The 15,232-nt window shown below is 30.4% G+C and overlaps 1 protein-coding gene across 2 annotated transcripts in view; it reads right to left on the bottom strand.

Moving 5' to 3' along the window:
- Positions 1 to 389: 389 nt before the first annotated feature.
- LOC142330337 (carbonic anhydrase 1-like) overlaps positions 390 to 15,232 on the bottom strand; it is a 79,665-nt gene continuing 64,822 nt past the window's right edge. For both annotated transcript variants that reach the window (XM_075375565.1, XM_075375564.1), the window contains 5 exons: positions 14,436 to 14,592; positions 11,798 to 11,903; positions 5,916 to 6,155; positions 1,090 to 1,212; positions 390 to 545 (listed from right to left, as the gene is read on the bottom strand). In XM_075375565.1, the coding sequence (XP_075231680.1) occupies positions 483 to 545; positions 1,090 to 1,212; positions 5,916 to 6,155; positions 11,798 to 11,903; positions 14,436 to 14,592 (689 nt within the window). In that variant the 3' untranslated portion in view covers positions 390 to 482. The remainder of the gene's footprint in view (positions 546 to 1,089; positions 1,213 to 5,915; positions 6,156 to 11,797; positions 11,904 to 14,435; positions 14,593 to 15,232) is intronic.

The raw sequence follows: 15,232 nt of genomic DNA, 5'->3' as shown, positions 1-15,232 counted from the left end.
ATGTAACAAATAAAAAATGTTATACATGATTTCTAAATATGAGTCATAATTTGTATCATTTTGATTCTGCTGCTTATGTCAGAAGCAGTAAAGAGTAACAAAATTATGGCTTAAGCCACAACATGACACAGGTCATAATTATTTTATCATATCATGCGTGATGTGTTTATAAATCTATTTATATTTCTCTATAGAAATATGAATGTTTCATTTAATGTGTACTACTTCTCTGTCAATGCAACATTCTCAAACCACTATTGTAGTTACAATGGTGTACCACATTACATAATTCTGTGAAACAATATATATATATATACACACATCTGTATAATTACAAACACACAATTTAGACATTTAAGATATATATATATATTAATTAAAGATATGCATAAAATCAAGATCACATTTTATTTTTTATTATTTTTATACAAATTTCAATACAACAGATAAACTATTAGATAAACGTTATGTAGTTGGTAATTTTAATCTTCAATTCTTTTTGTATTGCTTAATTTTATCTCCTTATTTCTTCGACTTCGATTCATCTGTAAAATAATTTGAATTCATCTCATTATTATGAAATACTTGATAAAATTACTTAAAATTTATTGATTCATATACGTAAAATCGCTATCACATAACTCATTTGCAGGTAAGTTAGTCCAACATCCTTTAGAATAGTTAGTTCTCTTTCCATCATGTTAAGCACAATGATTTACTGAACTTAACTAACAGAACCAAAATGATTACATCACAGTTACAAGTGATTTCATCATAAAACTGATCATTAAAACAATTTCAATGAAGATTCAAAAAATATAGGATAATTGTACAAGGAGAGGAAATGAAACTTGAAGTTAAAACTTTGGGAAATGAATATTTTTAATTGTAACTAGAATAAACATAAAAAATAAGTAACAATAGTTCTTGTCATTTTTTTTTTTATATGAGGTTGAAAATTAATTGTTGCAGTAAATGAATTCACAATCACTGAGCAGGAAAGAACTTACTTATTTTCATTCATAAATTTATTCTTAAAACTAACAGTAGAATTAATGAGGACAATAATAACATACAGCTTATACATACTTTTATATTCCATTTAATAATGTTGGCACTTATAAGTGGCCGCCCTCGTAACGGTTGTAATTCCCTTCTGTTGGTTTTAACTGGTTGGGTTTCATCATTTTTCAATTTACGTAAACTGTCCAGCTGAAACAAGATTGAAACTGATACAAGAAACTTTTAATATTACTATAACCTATATGTTTTCACAACCAGAAATACTTAAATGTTTTACTGAAGATAACACATGCAGAATACCAAACATTTTATTTCAGTAGAACATAAGGTTACATAACCTTACAAACAATTTTTAAAAAGATTTGCTAGTTATCAAAAATAAGTAATAAGATTGCTGTTTTAAATTTTATATGGATAAGTGTGATTGACAGTATCTGAAATTGGTATTTTTCTCAATAATTGATTTATCATGAGAACTAATTCTTTTGGATTGTAAGTAAGAAATTGGATAGTGGCATCATAGGAATTGAAGGATAAGAAATCAAGATAAAATGACAATAGCAAAAGTCATAAACTATAAATCATCAAAATTAAATAGAACTAGGTAGGTACCATTTAACAGTATATTGCTGATGTATCTTGATAGGCAATGATTAAAGCAGTAAACTCCCCAAAAAGTAACCAAACATTAGGAATTTTTATTCTGGCTAATACTGATAATACCAGCTCACAAATTACAATATTGCAAAATGAATTGCCTTCTTGTAAAACAGATTATTACTTTTCTCTTAATCTTTTTTATTACTGTTAGATCTGTTGCGAAGTGGTGGACCATAAAACTTTTCTGGTAGGTTTTAGAGCGAGTATGAACTGTAGATGCATAGGTGATGAATTGAAATAATGCCTTGTTGCTTATTGAACTGTTATTTAATTACTTGTTTTGACATTTTGATAAAATATGATTGAACAACTAACATATAACGTTAACACATATAAGTAAAAAAAGAAAATAACTGTTCATCCTAACATTAGTATGCGTGTCCATCCGGACTGAATGTACAACACGACTGTCTGGGTCAGATTCTGGTGCCAAGTCAAATACAGGTCGCTACTTCATAATGACCACTCCTTGCGGTATTATGATGTAGGACATGGTATGACCATAGCTTGCCAGAGAGCCCTAGTTCTCGCTAGGTAGCAGCACCCAACAGCACAAGTGGAATGTAACATACCGCCCACCAATTATAATTTTATAACATTATAAATTAACTTAACATACAAATAAAGCGCGATACATAAAATTAGTTACATAATTAAAGTTAATTCAACAATACAATGTTGATTAGAGAAAAAATTGAAAGCAAAATAAATTAAATGAAGTTAAATAAGTATTATTGATTGCATTCAGAATGACTCATGTCATCACAATCATTTAAATTTGGAAGAACAATAAATTTGTTAATGGTTCTTTTTATTATGATATTATTGGTTTTTACATCTGCTAATTCAATGAGTCCATCCTTGCCTGGGAACAATTACTCCTAATTTCCACATCAGTAGAGGAAGGTTATTTTCCTTAATTATAACTACATTACATTACCAACACAAATGTTAGTATTTGAAATTTTACACTTGTTCCTCTGCTACAAGGAATGTAAGCAATCATTAGACCATGTTTTCCAAAAATCATTTAATATTTTTTGTATAAGCTGCTACCTAGCAAGTCTGTTTACATTAATGCCTGAGAAATCAGGATCAGATAAGGAAGTTAATGAAGCAAAGGTTAAAAAATGTTCAGGAGCAAGAGGCGCCGGATCAGGTGTATGCCGCCCACCATGACATAAGTATTTCCAACGTGGAATAGATTTCTTCTGGTGACAGATCTGACAATATACGATTATTTTTATTTCTTAAATTATAAATATAGCAATGACAATATGAAAGTATGTTTAAAATGGCTTTGAAAGTTCTACAGCTTCTGTAGTTTGAAGAGTAGCTGAAAACACATTAGTTTTGCTGGACTTGTCTTCCTTGAGCAAATCTGGGGTAATCATAGAAATGGTTGATTGGATGGCCAGGCATTCTCATCTTCTTTGAGAAAAGACGGACCATTCCACCAAAGTTGTAACGAAGTTAATGCATTCGCCATAGAAAAACGTGAGAAGATGTCTGCGGGGTATCCCTCGAAGGAACGTGCTTCCATAAGCATTCCTTAGTTAACTCTTGAATTTCGCAAACTCTATTTGCGACAAATATCTTCCATCTATTAGGAAGCGATTACAACTAATAAAGTAGTACTTGAGAGTCCGGAGCAAGAAATTTTATACCTAAAATACACTTAACCTTATTGAATAGACGTGATAACAGAAGAGCCGCGTTCATCTCCAACCTTGGAAAAGAGATTTGCTTGACAGGAGCAACTCTAGACTTTGAACAACTGGATTTCAACGTGTTCATTACTATCAACAGATCTGGTAAAAAGACAAGCACCATATGCGCTACTACTTGAATCACAAAATTCGTGCAGTTGATAACACTTACTTAAACTAATTTTAACTAATCTAAGAATCTTAAAATTACTTTGTCTAATTTGATGAAGGAACTAGAATTGTCAAACATATCAGGCACATTTGAATCACATTTCTGCAGCGGAAGTCCATATTTGTTATGCAATAATGAAATATCATTGTATAATTCTTTTGACTGATCGATGTTGTAACCACCGGTAAGCAATCATCGAAATAAAAATCTTGCTTGATTGATCGGCAAGCAGGCTTCATTTTGATTCGAAATTTCGATCAAACATCTTGTAGCTAGAAACCTTGAAGGTGATAAACCATAAATTACTGTAAATTGTATGGAATGATTGATGAGTTGTCGTTATCATACCAGAGGATTCTTTGCAATGGAAAATCTTGAGGATTGATGCGAATTTGTCTATACATTTTGGGGATATCTCCTGATAGCACATAGCTGTGAGTTCTAAAACGAATTATAATTGAAAATAAATCTTGTTGTACTTCTGGACCCGTAGCAACAATTGAATTGAGTGATCGGCCATTCGAAGTTTTGATATTTGTGGAAGATTCACGAAATACTGCGTGGTGGGGCAAACAAAAGGTTTCAGATGGAACCTTAGACTGAAATGAATCTACAGGTTGCATGTGATCTAATTCTTGATATTCCATCATGAAATGGAAATAATCTTCCTAAGTTTAGCGTTTTTCTGGAATCTACGATGTAACAAATTGAAACTATGCCTTGCATTTTCATAAGGATCTCCTAAAGCGCAGTTTTCCTTACAAGGAAGAGATACAATAAATCTGCTTTGTCATCAGGAAAATTATTTTCAACGAAATGTTTTTCGCAAAAGGATTCCTGGTAAACAATCTTCGATTTCTTCCTATCTCCAAAATGACTCTAATTGAGAAGAAAGCTGTTCGTTACTTACAAAATGCGATATTGAATCTGAATTATTTTTCGGCTTACTAGATTTAGTAGGGATTTGACCAGAGACTATGACTCCAAGGCGAGTTTTTTGAAGTATGGTATGATTAGAATTATGAGTTAATTGAACAGGCTTAAGAAACGAAAGATAGTATTGAGCGCCTAGAAGAATGTCGATTTACCCAGGAATATTAAAATTAGGATCGTCAAGAAAAAGTTGAGAAGGAATTTCCCAGTCGGTTACGTTTATAAAATCATTAGGTAACAACCTTGTAATAGATGGCAGTATATGACATGTTCATACCTAGAATTAATATTTAAATCAACATTTAGCTTAGATTTAGTAATAACATTACTAATACCTGAGATTGACACTAAAACAGGTTTGGTTTGAAGCCTAAGTTTAGCAGAAAACCTTTCAGTACAAAATGAAATCATCGAAGCGGAATCAAGTAAGACCCTGGCTTGGATGAAATTACCCTTTTTATCTTTTACATTAACTACAGCTGTTGCAAATAAAACAGACTTGTTAGTTTCTGATTTTGAAGTATAATATGAACTACTAGCCGAAGGAGCTTGATTCGGCTTAGAAGATTTAATTGCTGGCTCTTGCAGCGTTTTATCTAAATGAATTAGTATATGATGCTTCCGTGAGCATTTCTTACATTTATGATTGCTTGGGCAATCTTTCACAACATGTTTACTTAAACAATTAAGACATTTTTCTTGAAACACAAAATTTTTTATTTCATTAACATTATAACTTAAAAATTTATCACATTGATACAGTTTATGGTTGCTAGTTTTACATCATGCGCACATAAAATTATTAGAATTATTTACGTAAAATATATTTAATTACTTGTCGTTTGACATTTCGATAACATATGATTGAACATCTTACATAACACATTTAATTGAACTTAATAACATATAAGTATAAAAAGAAAATAAGCGTTCATCCGAATATTAGTATGCGTGTCCATGCGGACTGAATGTACAACATGACTCTGGGTCAGATTCTGGCGCCGAATGAAATACAAGTCGCTACATCATAATGACCACTCCTTGCGGTATTATGACGTAGGACATGGGATGACCATAGCTTTCCGGAGAGCCCAAGCCTTCGCTAGGTAGCAGCACCCGACGACACACGTGAAACGTAACAATTACTTCTACACTTTAATTTTTTTGCATACCTCTCAACATACACGTTCACCTTTCTAGACCACTTCATTCTGGATAAATTTCAGTAGAAATTTCATTAAAAAAAAATGATTCATGGTCTTTGAGAATTTTATAAAATTATTAGAAATGATTATTTAATGCAACAGCTGACTTCCTATCCTGTATAAAATGTCAAAATGTAGTAATTTTTTTCAAAAAAGTAACATTTTTTATAAACTTTAATATCCTAAATGAAAAGAAAAACAAACTTCACTTACTTGTACATGAGACACAGTTACTGGTTCTGGTATAATTATGAATGTAACACTTTCTGTGAATGGTGGTGTAGTCAGTGAACCAGGATAAGCAAAATAATTGCTAAAACGATTGCTTTCTATTAACTCAGGTAAAAACCATAAAATAACATCCAGTGTGGGAACTTTAACTGAGCAGTTACCAGTTGATATCTTTGGTATGTATTGTAAAAAGTTATCAAATTTTTTATTTCGTTCTCCTTCCTGTTGTAAAACAAAAATTGCATCTTTTTCAGTTGTAAATATATTAGAAAATTATCAATTTTTAAAACATGTTTGTTTCTATGAATATTTTATTCATAGACACAAACATGTTTTTATTCATCTTTTTCCTTTTCTTTTTCAATTTAACCACCAAATATATTCAAAGTATTAAGAGCTCTTACCAATTCATCTATAATAATTCAAATTTTTAATCACGATCAGATAGGTATAAGTAAATTAATTAAAGAGATAAATTTGTAAAGTTCTGCTTATTTAATTTAAATTATCAAATTCTACCCATTTAGTTTTCAATTTATTTGAGGGCTATTCAAACAGTGACTTTCAGTGTCTGATGACAAATATGTTGTCATAGCAATGTAGCACATGCATAGTGTGTACCAACAGTCTATAATCTCACTATAAAGCCATCTGCCATTTGTTCTATTTAGTGTTAATAAAGTAGTAAGCGATGAAACATGAAACCTCTTATTATCACTTATCTATTGTAAAGATGTCTGGCAAAATTAATTTTTTACAAATTGAAGGATATAACACCAGTAAGAAGATTTCTATTTATATAAATAAACACAAAAAAAGCAATGTTATGAATGATGGCGACCCAAGAAATTACTGTCAGGAGACTTAAAAAACCAAAAATTTCAAACAGGTTCTATCAAACTGAAAAATTATGGTTGTAATATTCTAGAATGCAAGAGAATTTTATTGAAAAAAAATATGAAACTTCATATCACTGTAACATCAAAAATTTATTTGAAAGTGCTGAAGGTGTTTTAGATAGAATCCAAAATTACCAATATGTTATGCTTATAAAAAATGTTTTTCTGCATAACAATGTATACAGCTTCACGCCACAAGTTGCAAACTTGAGGAAGTGTATCCTCTTTACCTAGGTTTAGAACTGTGTGGCTAAACCTTTTGAAAATGGGTCTGGATGAAACCCAGTGTTTTGAAATCAATGAAGTGTACATTGATTAGGTGTACACTTACAATAAAAAACTAAATAATTCTGGTGATAACTATAACTATATATAAAATTGATTTGACAAGTTGATAATGTGTGCATGCATGTGTGTGTGTGTGTGTGTGTGTGTGTGTGTGTGTGTGTGTGTGTGTGTGTTCGCGCGCGTGCGTAGCAAACAAATTCATGGTGTATATTTTTTATTGTTTCTTAGTCAATCAAAAAATAAATTTGAAATGCAGTCAAATACTTTTTTCAATTTTTTATAAATATAGTAAAAATTTCAACTATCAAGTATTCGTGTTTTACTGAGTGCTTTGTAACGAGGATTAATATTGTCTATGTTGTAATCATTTAACTTCTCATAGAGAGCTCCTTCTTGAATATAATTTAAATTTTAATAATTTAAGAAGAAAAGTTTAAAGTAAGATTTTAATTACACAGGTCAACAAAGAAATAATCATTTGGAATCGAGATAAAAATAGGGAAATTAGACTGTATTTTTTATGCTGAATCTTAAAATTAAATCAGTTTTCTTCATCACCCTCAGATTTTTAGTTTAACCCTTTAAAATATTGAGAAACTTCTTAAATAATAGAATACAAAAATAATAGTAATAATTACAATTAAAATTCCTACCTTTATTTTGCAGACATCTTAATTTCTTTTTTATTTTTTTTTTGTGTTGACAGTGAAGTCTTCTCTTTTTGTAATCCAGCAGTAGTCACTCATCATAGATTCATCCCATCTGCCTTGATAACATTGTTCCATCTGCAATACATCTTGGTGGAACCTTTCTTCTGTTCATCACTGATGTCATCCACGTTTAAAGGGGAAAAAGTCCAAATGAGAATGTAAAAAATGAATTTTTAATGACATTCTGCAGCATAAATTTTTGTCTAAATTAACTGAGAGTTCATTTGTAAGCTGATCAGGGTTTTCAGCTTTTTTGTTTCCAAGAAAACCAGATACGACATATTTGAATGACTTCCATGCTGCTAGTTCTTTAGGATTTTCACAAATTAATTTTATTATTTGTGGCCCAAAGAATATTTCCTCTTTTAATTTTTTCTTCAATCAATTATGAAAAAACTTACTATATTACTAAATATAAAATATTAGCTAAATATTTAAAGTCGTCTCCATCTTTATCTAATGCTTTTACAAAATTCTTCATCACGCCTAGTTTTAAGTGTAGAGGTGGTAAAATAATACGATCTGCTTCGACAAGGAGCATATTGGCAACATTTTCCTTTCCTGGGGTAAATTGATTTCTTTTTGGCCAGTCTTTAACTGCATAGTGTTTAGCTGTAGCCCGACTATACTACAAACACAAGAAACACATATATTTTTTAAAGCCACTCTAGAAATCAAGAAGATACAGTTTTGAATACTAGATCGTGGATACCAGTGTTCTTTGGTGGTTGGGTTTCAATTAACACACATTTCAAGAATGGCCAAGCTGAGACCAGTTCAGACATTAGCCCCTTAACATCACGGCAGGAACAAATTAAACCATTTCGAAGTATTTCAGTAAATTTTCATTTTGATTTCTATATACTGAAATTTTAGTATTCTTGTTTAATAAATTCCATTCTTTAAGACGTGAACCTAAGAGTTCTGCATGTTGATTCAACAAATACAAGTCACAAATTAGGTCGCTCAGTTCTGCTTGTTTGATGACGTTAGGTTCAGTATTTGATTCTTTAATTCTTCTGGAATGTAATTATTACCTATTGAAGTTGAGGATTCATTGGTTGAGCCATCTGCGGTATCAGAAATTTGGAGCAGTCAGAATCGGTAAATCAACACCATGAAGTATTAATCTCATAGCTGAACAAACATTTGGGTATGCGATACTGCTTTTATTGTATGAATTGAAACCAGTAACATTTGTTGAGCAAAGATAGCAGTCATCATAATAGTAGGCTCTTGCCAAATCATTGGTACACAAAAACGCATATGCTCTTTTTTTTTCTTTTAATTGCTGGTTTAATTTAACGTAGCACTTTATGCATGCTACATGTGGAGCCCAGGATTTATCTTGGCCTCCCAAGGGATAGTCAAAATAATGTTTTTAGCAGTTTTTCAGCAGGTTCAATACTGGTTTTTGTTGACTTGCAGTGAATTCTTTGCAAACGTAACAAAAAATATTTGGTGAATTATTACAAGCCTAATTCTTATTCATTAAAAAATTCAAAATGTTTTAATGAAATATTTACTTAATTATAAAAATAATTAAGTTTTAATTTATAAATACTTGATTACTTAAAATACTTCATAAAATTTGTTCACCTTGGAGTGTAATGAAAGACAGCACAAAACACATACATACAACTTAACAGATCTTGATGTTCAATAAAATAATACCAAAAGTTGCTCTGTACCTAAATCTTTACCAAAAAAAATATTTTACTAAATTTATGGCATCACTTATGAAACAATCTTTATTATATATATATATATATATGATAAAACCACTACCATAACTAAAGAACACAACAAATCATACCAAGAGCTGAACTCATACTGAAGAAAATTTCATCACATTGAATTACTCATTACTTGACACTCACTGACATATCTATATATGTCTGGCTTGACATGAAATGATATCATTCAACTGATATGTAACAAATATAGGTCTAAAGCATGCATCACAATATCAGATGTGAATAAACAAACATATAGACGTACTAACTTGTTTGTTCCACGAATGATTGGACAAATAAATTTAAGTGGTTGTAACTTAAGAATGTTATGTAATAGCTTGTTTCAAAATATTTATTCAGATTCAGCATATAAAATTCTATATCAAACACCTACTCCCTTCTTAGTTCCAAATTTTTTGTTGACCAGTGTTATCAGTAAATTATTCTAAAAGTATACTATAGATGAAATTGCTTTGTGTTATTTGAAGGACATGCTAATTATTAATAGTTCTCAGAATTAATTTTTTACAGAGTTATTATTTAACGGAAGTAAACTAGTTTAATTATATTTCACGCACCAAAGTTTTTGACTGGTGTATTATTTTGTTCGAATCGGTAAGAGAGAGATTGAAGCCAATATCCTGCTCTACCAAATAGATTTAAAACTGACATAACTTCAAAAGATTGAGTTGCTTCATCAGAGGATGATTATCTAAGAATCATAGTGATAACTGACATAATTAATTTTTATAAAAACTTCATCGATTGATTTCATTGAGAAATTTCTACTTGAAAAAAAGATTATGATAAATATAGTGATTCACGAAGATTATAACAAACTAGCAGGACATGTTCTACTGGTGAAAATTCATAAAAACACATGAAGAAAAAGTTCACATAAACTTAGGTTTGGAAATGCTTTGATAGAGAGTGTCGGCTGTCGAAAGAGTGTCGCCCTATATTACCCTTTGAGTAACTTTATTACTCATTGTTTAAAGTTATTGTTAGAATTGCTGATTGCACTGCCTATTCACCTGGAACAAATTTTCTTATCTAGTGTATGTACAATAAGCCAGTACCTTGTTTTGAAAAGTTTATGAGGTAAAGCTGGGCCTAATAGAACGTACATTGCACATAATATCCTGCAATTACAATACTAACATAGAACTTAAAGGAATAAAGAATTGCATTGAACTAATGTCATTAATGACAACAAAAAACCTTAAAAATATACAATCCCTTTAAAATTCTAAAACTAGCTAAATTTTATTAAAAGCTTTTGCATTCATTATATGTTTTATTCACTCAATTGAAGCTTTCACTGCATCTAAAATTCATATAACACATTGATTTATTTGACTATCAGTTAGAATATAATAGACCCAAAGTTCTTATGATATGGATGCTGTTATTTTTATTATATCTTGGCACAAAAATTGAATAAGTATCTTACCTAAAAAAATTTTTGTGCAGCTTGGTCCTCTCAAAAACCAAAAAAGATTAATGTTTACAAATTCATGTTTTTATTTTTCTAAATGAGAAAAACTGCAGTCAAAAGTTAACAAAATTGTTAAGAGTTTTTCCTCAAACTATTTGTGTGATTTTTTACTGAGCTCTTCAACTTTCAAGGTGGATTATGGTTCTTTCTTACTTTCTCAGAAATTTGAAGGAGCACAGAGTTTAGCTACTTCTTTGCGTATGCTGTAAAATGTTGTCTTTTTATGAGAAAGTAATGCATTTGGGTCTTTGATACAGTCTCTTATTCACCATTAGGTTTAGGTTCTAACAGCATTTCCTAGGTCTTGTGTTCAGAAAGGATGTAATAATCTCTTACAGCTGTCTATGAACATCAGATTAAAAAAAATATCCAAAGCACCAAGAATCTATCAGATTATTAAAAAAAAGCAATCAATATGTCAAATTTTCTCTTGGAATATATTATTACAAAAAATATTTCACATTTAAAAAAATTAAAACCTATAAAATTTAAATGTGTTCTTTTGTGTGTGTTTTTTTTTTCATTCTGAAGTGATATTTCCTTCCAATTTTTATGGAAAAAATGTAATAATAACTGAATTTTACATCTCAAAAGTTAGGATTATTGATTTTTAGCCTTATTAATAAAATTTATTTACCAAACTATTAATGTTTATAATCTTCCATGTGGTTTTATATAATTTTATATTTAAATTTTATATAATTTTTATTTAATTTTATATTTTATTATTTACCTTTGCAAAAAATGTTAATACAACAACTCCATCCTTATATTTGAGAGCATTATTAATATCACCATATGACTTCTTAAAGGTAACCATATGAGTTTCCAGAGAAAAACTAAATAATGTAAAAATAAGCAAACATAACTTTAATTAGTAACACATTATTTAAATGAAAATGTTAAAAAGATTATATTTTTCTTAAGATTAATTGGTCAGTAATAATGGTTTTTCCCCTTATCTCACCAAAATTTACCCAATATCTCAGATATGGAATATATTCATTACTCATTCATAAATTATAATTAGGGTACTACTCTTATTGCAAAATTTTATTAGTCTGTGAAATTGGTGATTTTATCATATATATATATATATATATATATATATATATATATATATATATTGGCCATCCGTTTTCCTATTTCTCTATGTCACAAAGAAAAACTGTTTTAATAATTTATCATCATATAGTAATCTGTCCTGAATCACGTCCCTTGCACTATGTTCATTTCCATTCTCTCATTGATTCCCAGCTAAACCTTTAAGACCTGATAGCTCCCATTTCCTTTTTGTCTAATTTTTACTCCTTTTCTCCCTCTCTCTTTAAAACTTCTACTGATTCTCCAAGTACTGCTTTAATCAATGCTCCTCTAATAATATGTCCTCACAAGTTAATTTTTTTGGAATTATTCTCCTTCACTCTGCTCATTAATTTTTATTTTTCAATGTATCTCCATTTATTCATCTCCCAATTTTCATGTCTACATTTCAAATCTCTCCAGCCTTTCTTTTTCTCATTTTCTTAGTGCTTTACAAGTGTTTTACATCATACATTCAGTACACTGAATGCGATTCTTCACAAAATGTTTCTTCAATTCTAACTTTATTTTGCTACATAACAGGTATCTTCTTGCTATTCTTATTTTTATTTAATTTGTTATTTTGTAATTGCCTGTTAATACAGTACAGTAATGTTTGACTTATTCAGTTCTTCAACCTTTTGTGCAGACATTCATTAAATTATTATCTCATATTTTTATTACTTTAGCTAACATTTATTCTCATTTTATATTGTCACTGTGTTTCTTATTTTGAAATAGTCTATTGAATTTTCTAGACTTCACCTCCTAAAAAAACCATATCAACTATAAACCTTGAATAATTTTCCTCTTTCCTCCTACACAGATCCTTCATCTTCTGAAGCATTTTCTATCACATCTTTATCAAACATATTAAATAACATATGCAGCAGGCAACACTTTCATTAATTCTTATCTTAAATCAAGCAAATTAGTCTGAACGTCCTTTATTTTACAGCCATTTTCTGATTCAGATATATTTCTTTAAGTAATCTCTCTTCAATCTATTTAATATTTCTTCTTAGAAATATCACAGTTAACATGCTCTATCTGCACCTATAAAATAAGCCATAAAGTGTTACCATTAATGAGAGAGTAGCTACATGGTGTTCAACCTCTATCCCTTTCTCATACAAACAGGACAGTTGGACAAACCTTTTAAAATGTTGAATGAGATCATATTGGGTGAATAGAGCTGGGCCAAATTGATTTACAAATTCACAGTGAATCTTCCAAAAGATTCACTGTGAAAAGATTCTCATGTGAAAAGAGATAACATTGATTGTCAGATACTTTATTCAGTATTACTGATAGATCACATTGGTTGATTATTGATATCTAATAATTATTGTGCATTAAAACACACATGTGCAAGTGCACACACACACACACACACACACACACACACACACACACACACACACACACACACACACACACACACACACACAGAGAGAGAGAGAGAGAGAGAGAGAGAGACACACACACACACACAGAGAGAGAGAGAGAGAGAGAGAGAGAGAGAGAGAGAGAGAGAGAGAGAGAGAGAGAGAGAGAGAGAGAGAGAGAGAGAGAGAGAGAGAGAGAGAGAGAGAGAGAGAGAGAGAGAGAGAGAGAGAGAGAGAGAGAGAGAGAGAGAGAGAGAGAGAGAGAGAGAGAGAGAGAGAGAGAGAGAGAGAGAGAGAGAGAGAGAGAGAGAGAGAGAGAGAGAGAGAGAGAGAGAGAGAGAGAGAGAGAGAGAGAGAGAGAGAGAGAGAGAGAGAGAGAGAGAGAGAGAGAGAGAGAGAGAGAGAGAGAGAGAGAGAGAGAGAGAGAGAGAGAGAGAGAGAGAGAGAGAGAGAGAGAGAGAGAGAGAGAGAGAGAGAGAGAGAGAGAGAGAGAGAGAGAGAGAGGAGAGAGAGAGAGAGAGAGAGAGAGAGAGAGAGAGAGAGAGAGAGAGAGAGAGAGAGAGAGAGAGAGAGAGAGAGAGAGAGAGAGAGAGAGAGAGAGAGAGAGAGAGAGAGAGAGAGAGAGAGAGGAGAGAGAGAGAGAGAGAGAGAGAGAGAGAGAGAGAGAGAGAGAGAGATAGAGGGAAAAATAAAAATCTAGAATAAGACAGAATAAATGCACAAATAGAATAGGTCAAAATAAGGAAAAAAAATTCTAAACAGATATCTAAAGCATATTATTAAAAAAACAGCTACTTTTACACAGTAAATTAAGATGACATTGTAAAATAATATTCTTAATAAAAATATTGATATTACATAGACTGTAAAGGGGAAAAATATTGTTTCAAATAAACTTACCTCTCACCATTAATAAAATGTTCACTACCAAAGTAATTTTCTTTACCCCAATGGTAATGAATGTTTTCAAAAACATAAGTATCTTTCAAAAATGATCCACTAAGCTGTGGTAATGGAGGATTAAATAATTCCAGGTTTGTCTCTATTTGTACTGAGACTATAAAAAATAAAGACATTTTTATTAATTATTAAAAATAAGATTTAAAGTAAATTAGTAAAAGTTATATTATAAGGTTATAGTATTCTAACAGAGCAAATTGATACATCATTCTGTGTTAGTTGTTATTTCAATGGTCCTTGATTGGTTATAGATTATAATCAATATTTTGAGATGTAGCACTATTTTCTGTTTTTGGAAGACCATCTTTAACTGATCAGTGACTTCTGACAAGAGGTACTTTTTTGTTTCTCCCCTCCCCTAAAAGTTTGCAAATTTTTCACCTGGAAATAACTCAAAATAACAGGAAATATTGATGTTAACAATAACCAGGTGGGAGGAAATAACCTGATATAACCATTTTTGTAACCATTTATATTTATTTTATAAATATAATCTAATTAAACTTAACCTATGCTCACTTTGCTCACTAACCTTGACTAATTAACATTAATGTTTTAAATATTTAAATAATAAATTCAGTAATAATTGCAATTAATCATTATTTAAATAATCAAAACATTAATGTTAATTAGTCAAGTTAGCGAGCATAGGTTAAGTTTGTTTAGATTATATTGATAATTTATATTAAAGCAATAATTTTTATAGAAAAGCAAAAATGGTTATATTTCTAATATGT

This window comes from Lycorma delicatula, chromosome 9 (genome assembly GCF_047948215.1).
Source record: "Lycorma delicatula isolate Av1 chromosome 9, ASM4794821v1, whole genome shotgun sequence".
NCBI lineage: Eukaryota > Metazoa > Arthropoda > Insecta > Hemiptera > Fulgoridae > Lycorma > Lycorma delicatula.
The sequence above is the reverse complement of the archived record's forward strand: the minus strand, read 5'-3'. Positions and strand labels throughout refer to the sequence as shown.